The sequence below is a fragment of the Chelon labrosus genome, assembly GCF_963514085.1.
Source record: "Chelon labrosus genome assembly, chromosome: 22".
NCBI lineage: Eukaryota > Metazoa > Chordata > Actinopteri > Mugiliformes > Mugilidae > Chelon > Chelon labrosus.
This window is the reverse complement of record NC_140355.1, coordinates 10,949,687-10,958,226: the sequence shown is the minus strand read 5'-3', so window position 1 is coordinate 10,958,226 and position 8,540 is coordinate 10,949,687. Positions and strand designations below refer to the sequence as shown.

Genomic DNA, 8,540 nt, shown 5'->3' with positions numbered 1-8,540 from the left:
GACTCATTCAAGACTTTTTCGGTCTAGTGCCCAGGAAAACTATCTCCAGCTGAATGTGGGTAAAGCCAAGCAGCTGATGGTGGATTTCCACAGGCACAAACATACATCACATACACACCGGTGAACATCCAGGGGATGGATATAGAGATAGTGGACTGTTATACACCGATCAGGCATAACATTATGACTACCTGCCTAATATTGTGTAGGTCTCCCTTGTGTCTCCAAAACAGTTCTGACTCATCAAAGAATGGACATGGGCCTTCTGAGGGTGTCCTGTGGTGTCTGGCAACAGAATTGTGGACCTTTTGGGTACCATGGGTTGAGGGGAGGTATCTCTGTGGATCAGGCTTGCTCCAGTGCATCCCACAGATACTTGATGAGTTTGAGATCTAGTGAATTTGGAGGCCAGGTCAACACCTTGTGCTGTTCTTCATGTTTTCTGTGTTGTTCCTAAACAGTTTTTGTATGTGTGCCTGTGTCAGGCTGCATCCTGCTGGGGATGGCTGCTGCCATCAAGGAGTGTCATTGCTATGGGGTGGATTAGGGTACCTGGTCTGGTCTAGGTGGGTGGTTAATGTCTAAGTAACATCCACATGAATGCCAGGTCTAAATGTTTCCCAGCAGAACATTGTATTGTCACAAGGTGTCAATGGTCAATGTTTTTTACTTCCTCTGTCAGTGCTTTTAATGTTGTGGCTGATCAATGTAAGTACCTGGGTGTTCACCTGAACAAAAAAAACAGACTGTCAGACTGGACTGACCACGCTAGTGCGCTCTATAAGAAAGGCCAGAGCAGACTCTACCTGCTAAGGACAATTAGGTCCTTCAAAGTGCAGGGAGCACTCCTGAGGACTTTTTCTGACTCTTTGGTGGCATCAGCCATCTTCTATGGAGTGGTCTGCTGGAGTGGCAGCACCTCTGCGGCAGGTAAAAAGAGACTGAACAGACTGGTGAAGAAGGCCATCTCTGTTCTGAGCTGCCTTCTTGAGCGCGTGGAGGTGGCGGGGGATCGGAAAACCAGTCCCAAGCCCTTTGCGGCGCTATAGCAGCTCTGGGCAGCAACTTCAGCAGCTGACTGCTTCGCTTATCTTATTTTATCCTGTATCTTATATTCTCTGATATTTCAGTTTGTCTCAAGACACTTTATAGAACCCAGAGCCTGAAACCCCATGAGTAAACCGTGAGGTGGCAAGAAAAAGTCCCCCTTAACAGGAATGCACCTTGAGCAGAGCCGGAGGAGCCCCATCTGCTTGAGACCGACCAGGTGGAGAGGTAGGCCAGAAGAGAGCAGCTGAAGCAAGCAGGTGAATTCATTCATGCATCTATATGCAGCAAATATGAATACATGATGCCAGGTGATGCTTGATACAAGGGAGACTGATAATAAATAAAAAGAATGAATTAAGCCAACAGTGAAATTATTTTGTTTAAAGGCTTAGCGGGCATACATAGTGCTTATAAATGTACTGGTACAAGAATAAATAAGAGCTCACAAAGCTATGCCAGTGACAACAGCTGTGACAAATTAAGTGCTTTTACCAGAGTGCTGCCAAGTTCTCACAACGCCAGTACATGACAAGACATGCTGATTACATCCGCCAGTTAGACCACGAGACGTCCCTTAAAATACAGAGGAAGTCATGACAAACTTAAAAAAAGATTGCAACATTACTACTGTCTTGAAAGTGATAGCAAAATGTACACGCAGACAATAGATGTGCTTAAATGCCTGTCTGTGTTTGAGCCCATCTCGCCATTCATTTGTAATCCTGAAATATGAAGCCACTGCACAAGCAGGCAATCTAGTTGATTTTTCGAGCAGTGCCCCACATTAGTCCATTTATTTTCCTATAATTGTGTGCACATACCATTTAATAATACAATTTAGCATTGTACACAGAGAGCAGTCCCCCATTTTGTCATGCAAATTCAATGCAAACTTAACCCAAGTGTTGAAAGTGAGCTGTACTTGAGCCTGAATGATTCAAGAAAGAGAGCACTCATTAGAACCATGGAACGAGAAGCCACAGAGGTCTTTGGCTGAGGTTCTTGGCTCCTTCCTGTTGAGTTTTAGAGGTCATTGTAATGTTGCTTAATACATAAATGAAGAATATTGTTTGTCAGGTGTCAGTAAATGTTTTCACAATTTAAAAACAACACCTTACTAATTGTAGAATTGTAAATTGCTTGAAAAATCCCTGTACAGTTCAGTATGAGTGTACAGACTAAGTACATACTCTGCAACCACTCCCTGAAGTTCTCATGTTTTTTTGTGTCTGATAAATGACGTGTTTTGGAAAGGGTACTACTGCTCTGCTGCACTAAATCTGAGGCGTAATAGCAAGAGAACAAACCAGGTCATGCAGATGATTGGAGAACAGAAGGTTACAGTTGCATCATAGGGCTATGGATTTAGGGCAGGGACAGATTTGACAAAACAACGAAATAAAGTAATAATGCTAGTCCTGTTTTAACCCTACTTTCAAAACAAGAATATATAAATACTTACTCTGTGTTTTGTAATTTGATGAATGGCTAAAAAATGATGATATTGCTGATTATACAGAGAATCATCCTTTGGCAGGATAACTGCAAGAACTGCAGTTACCAAAATAGATGGATGTCTGGCCAGCAGACATGATGTTTCCATTTGCTTGTCATCTGTGAAAACACTTCAGAACAACAAGAAATCAGCATCTGTTTCTCCTAATGGGATTCATGTAGACACAAAACCACTTCAGTCTAATTGAAACAATGTCACCAATGCCTAAAAATAGTTATTCACAAATACTGCACAGTATTGTCTTCACGCAAAGGATGTTGCAGCTGCATGGCTGTTTTTAGTTTTAAAATCAACCCTAAGCTCACTGAGCCTACTTCAACAGACTATTAGACATTAAAAATAATTATTGCTAAATTTAATAAAACACGTTTTTTTATCACAAAAGTTAAAAGGCTGCATCTGTGTAGTGCTTTTCTACCTTAACAGACAAATACATATTATATTTTGCTTCACTTAATTAAAACATCAACTCACCTTATTGCATTGCAAATGCGCCCCGATCAGGCATAACATTATGACCACTAACAGGAGAAGTAAATAACATTGACCATCTTGTGACAATACAATGTTCTGCTGGGAAGCATTTGGGCCTGGCATTCATGTGGATGTTACTTAGACATGCACCCACCTAGACCAGACCGGGCACCCCCACCCCATAGCAATGACGCTCCTTGATGGTAGCAGCCATCCCCAGCAGGATGCAGCACATGCACACACACACAAAAACAGTTTAGGAACAACTAACAAAACATGAAGAACAGCACAAGGTGTTGACCTGGCCTCCAAATTCACTAGATCCCAAACTGATCAAGTATCTGTGGGATGATCCACAGAGACTCCTCCCCTCAACCCATAGGACCCAAAGGCCCCCACTAACAACATTCTGTTAGCAGACACCACCCTCAAAAGGCCCATGTCCATTCTCTGATGAGCCAGAACTGTTTTGAAGGCACAAGGGAGACCTACACAAGAATAGGAAGGTGGTCATAATGTTATGCATGATCGATGTATGTAGTAGATAGATAGCTGACAGGTCATGCAAACTAAAATGGTACACAAAGTCAAATGAAACAGACTTTTATTTCCAGATGTGCCCACACACAGGTTGAAGAAGCTACTGTAGATTGTGCATGATCACCACCATGTGGCTTGTTTCTAGCATAGCACCATTTTTTTATTTTTTATTTTTTCTGGTGAACTTAACATCCTCCTCATTTGGTCTCAGGGCCGCTCACAGCTTGAGCAACAACCCGGGTCAACTAAAGGCGCTGAAGGGGTTAATTAGTTCATGTGCTCCTGCGTACACACACAGGCAGTGCTGCTCATGCATTTCAGATCCTCAGCAGAAAGCCAGTTGAAGTCAGGGTGGCCATTGCTTCACAGCTGAAAGATGCACCTCATCCTCCTGCATGTATAGACGCAGTGTCGTCGCTATCAGCAGTAGAGCTGGGGGGATTTGGACGATTACAGAACCTCTGATTAACTGAGTTGATTGTGTTTTTTGAACCAAGGAGAGCAGCCATTCTAACCACTGGATCCATTATCACGGGATGAGCCTGCATTACGAGGTGGGGTTGAATCTTTTCAGTTGTGTGTGCTGTCTCTCTAGTAATTACTGCATGTTTAGTTTAGATACTAAATTTAAGACCTGATCCACCTCATCATGAGGATGCTATGTGGGTGTTTTGATTTGGCTGTAAATCACTGATGTAGGCCTAATGCTGCACCAGGAGAGCCAGCACATTAGTCAGAACCCTTTAGAAAATGAATGAAAAACACAAGTTCCTACTGTAAATGCAATACATGCAGCTCAAGATAACAGACCTGTGATCTAACTACTCTTCTGAATCCAGACAGACCATCATGTCAAGCTCCTCTGACGTTCTACGGTTTAGTTTACCGACACACGGGGACGCCATCCTCGGCAAAATGAATGTTCTGAGAGAAGAGCATCGATTCTGTGATGTCACGCTCGTCCTCGGGGGTCCACAGTGCCCCGCCGCCCAGCCCCTCCGTTTCCACGGTCACAGAGTGGTGCTCGCAGCATCCTCAGACTTCCTACGTGACCAATTTCTGCTCCACGAAGGCCGCGCAGAGCTGAGTGTGGGTGTCGTTTCCAGTGCGATGGTTGCTAAGGCGCTGCTCGTGTCCTGCTACACCGGACACCTAGAGGTGCGACATAAACAACGAATGTTTCTCTGACCAGAGAAGAATACATTTCCAATTTATTTCAGCTATAAAGACTTTCATATCAGGTTTTTCAAATTAAACCCAATGAAAAAGAATTTCAGAATGAAATTATAAATAATAAGGAATAAATAAGGAACAACAAAGGATGCGATGTTATGAAAAAGCTGTTGGACTGGATGAATCTTGTATAGTTTTTCATTGTTTTAACTAATTTATCTATTACTGCTAAGCAGGTCCCTCTGAGAGAGCTGGTGAGCTACCTGACTGCAGCCAGTGCCCTCCAGATGAGCCTGGTGGTAGAGAAGTGCACCCAGGCAGTCTCCCAGTACCTGAGTCCCACTCTGGATTTCTTGAAATTGAAGAGCCTCTCAGAAGAGAAAGAAATCCAGCAGCCAGCCAGCAGCTTGCCAAGTTCCACTTTTAAAAATCTGACGGAAAAGGATGCAGCCCAGCCCAGCTCTAGCGTCCAGGAAACCACAGAAGCGGGAGCGGGAGCGGTCACAATGCAGTCCAAGTTGAGGGTCAGCCAAGAACCCGAGGGGGACAGTGAAGCACTGGGGGACATCAGAGAACAGAAGAATGTGGTGAAAGCTACTGTAGATATATCTGAAGAATCAGCACGTTGTCTTGACATTGAGTCAGAGGAAGGTGGAGACGTTCGACCTTTTCCCACAAACAACCGTTTGTTTCATGTTCAAGACACAGCTGGTGCTCTGAAGTGTAAGCTGCACCCTCCTGCCGTTATCGAAGACCTCATTTCCTCCACGGTCTCCACAATCATAAAGAGTAAAGAATTAATGGACAACTCCCAGAACCAACATGAACAAGAGCCAACAGAGGAGGAAAACACGTACACGCCGACAGCTCAACTGCAACAAGATGAAAAGCTCCCGGGCTCAAATCATTTTTCCCTCTCAAGAGCACACGTCCTAAAGAGTCATATTAGTGCACATGACTCTGACTGCACAGTGGTCCAGAGGCCGTACCTGTGCAGGAGATGTGACAAAGTCTTTCAGCATCTAGAGAGCTACGTAGGCCACCTGAAGGAACACAGGCGGTACTTCTGTTTGGTCTGCGGCAAAGGCTTTTCCCAGAGGAGCAACCTGACTCACCACATCCACGTGCACACCGGTGTGAAACCCTTCAGGTGTCCGCTGTGCCACAAGACGTTTGCACAAAAGGCCACACTGCAAGACCACCTTAACCTGCACACTGGTGGAAGATCCCTCAGATTTAACCACGATACCGTGCATCTTGCAGATAATTCAGGCCTCAGGCGCCACCTGAAGGAGAGCCGTGGTAAGAGTGGCCTGCAGAATGTGCGGGTTTAGCATGAACCTTACATCAGGGAAACAAAGACATTTCATTATTGTTGCTCAGTTTTTCTTTTGAATAGTTAAACAAATACTGCTGCACTCTTCCCATCATGCAGACTGAGAAGCAAACAGTTGATATGTTTGCATTTTAATATCTGATCTATATGGGTGAATTAAGTGCTGCAAATTTTATTGCCCCGTGTGTGTCTCATCGAGGGCTGAGATGGAAATTGTTTCCAACAATTTTGGCAGAGCTTCAACAATTGTGTTGGGTACAGACGGCAAGCTCTGTGCCCCTGTTCCCTGCACAACCAGGGGTTGCTCTGCTTTAAGAAGCTGAGCTAACTAAAGTGTGAGCGCAAAAAGATTTAGTGAAGGTTTAAAAGGAGTGCTGTAACTGTCGATAAAAGAAATAAAAAAGTTTTAAAAAGGCAATTTCTTGAGAAAGATCATTTACCACACGCTAGCTAGACTGAGGGTGTTCACGGACAAGCGCCGCTTCACCGACTGACCCCTCTGCAACTGTGTGCGGCCGACTGAGCATGACTGCAAGTGAGTGGGCTCTCCCTCATGGCTGAGAGGATTTCCGTGGTCTCTCGTTCCATTCCTTCCTTTCGCACGTTATCCTTTCGACCCAGAAATGTCATCGTTGCTCATCTTCCTCAATGGAACACTAGCCAGTGGGCATCTGAGACGCCACTGGCTCTAGGTGCAGACAGTCACTGAAGGAGTGCTTTGTATTTGACACAGAAATTCAGGCTGATGTGTTTGTGTGTGAGACTAAGGAAGAATGCACAGAGATATAGAGATATAGATGAAGTGGCTCTACTTCCACTTGCATTAAAAAAAAAGCACAAATAAATGCACACACTTCCTCAAAGCTATTTGCAAACAATACATCAATGCTGTGGTGCACACACGCAACTTTCTTATCTGAGAACAAAATAAGAAGTTGAAGGATTTTGCTCTGATTTCAGATCCTCATGAAATTCCCTTCATCCAGCATTGTCTCTCCCTGTCAAAGTAGGTCAAAATACATACAGGCACATGTGCATGCAGACACAGCTGCATATGTAAACACGTATACGCAGACTGAGGACATGTGGCTTTGGGGGCGCCTCCATTATGGATGAGAAGTCTGAGAGGTGTGCAGTGTGACGAGGATGTAAGCAGCAGGGAAGATGGAGGGGAAGAACTAGACAGAGGGATTGGGATGAAGAGAGTGACGAAGCAATGTATTATTTAATTGTCTTACATTTTAATCTTAGTAGGTGTACAGGACATGCGCATTACCATGACTGTATTTAGGAGTAGGTTAAGTTTGGGAAGATGTTAAGATAGATGAACGCACTCTCCGCAATGTCGCAAGTTTTGAAGCTCAATGTGTGTGACTTCCAGCCGTCGCCATCTTGCCAGCGTCTGAGTCTGCCTAACTCCCGGATAGTTCAAAATTGGGCATAAAGGGGGAGCGTGCATGAAGCTTAGGCGGGCGGGTGACTCCTTATCAGACCTGAGATGGCCCCCACCTGTCACGCAAAACAGTCACGTCCTTAATCATGCATAACTTTAAAGATGTTTGTTTCTGCTTTAAAGTTGGGCTTTTTAATCTATGATGACTGACTCATGGAAATGCACTTTTTTGGCACTTGCACATTAGCTCCACGAAGAAGCTCGAACAACAGAGAGGTACAGATGAAAGCTTTTCTATTAAAACTAGAGGACCACCAACTGTACAAATGCTGGAAAGAGGTCGTTACATATATCCCAGGCAGCTACAGCTGGTAAACCTGCATCTGCAAAGCTCTGCAGAGCACCAATGCAGGCCCAAGTACCATGCTGGAGCCTTTATAGCAAGTTTGCGTGCTAAATAACAATAGTAGCCACAAAACACAGTTAAGATGGGAAATGATGATTTCTAACAACAGAATCCATCTTCTGATTATAATCTGGATCAAGTTTTACGTTGACCTATTTAACAGCTGTCTGCAAATGTAACTAATTAGTGGGAAAAAAGTTGGAGTTCATCAAAGTTGGAGTTGGATTTATCCACTGGAGACCATAAATGTCTGATTATGAAAGTTTATGACATCCAGTTGTTGTTGGTGAAGTATGAATATGATGGTTTGCTCACTCAGTAAGTACTAGGTTAAAGGGTGCCATTTAGAAAACACTTTTGCTTTACTGCTCACAGCTGTCAAGCCCCCCCCCCCCCCCCGCACACACATTTTTATTATAAGCAGCCACATTCACACACAAGGGGGGAGGTCTGTGACAGACGGACAAAAAGAGTCACGAGGGAGAGGTGAACTAAATGCTGGGCTGTTTTCTGTGGTCCTATGACGGCCACTTACAGTTTGTTACAGGGGGTCACTGGTGATCAGTCCGTTGTGAAAAGGAGGTTTTTTGTGACAATGGAAGTAGGGAATGAAAAATATATTATCATTTACTGTAAAGATACATCCACATAT

The 8,540-nt window shown here is 44.2% G+C and overlaps 1 protein-coding gene across 1 annotated transcript; it reads left to right on the top strand.

Annotated features, from left to right (window-relative positions):
- Window positions 1–4,429: 4,429 nt before the first annotated feature.
- Window positions 4,430–6,087, top strand: LOC311507884 (zinc finger and BTB domain-containing protein 6-like; the record flags this gene model as incomplete). The annotated part of the gene is made up of 2 exons (XM_084572428.1): window positions 4,430–4,738; window positions 4,990–6,087. 2 exons carry the CDS (start codon window positions 4,430–4,432, stop codon window positions 6,085–6,087), a joined length of 1,407 nt encoding a protein of 468 aa, XP_084428554.1.
- Window positions 6,088–8,540: the final 2,453 nt, after the last annotated feature.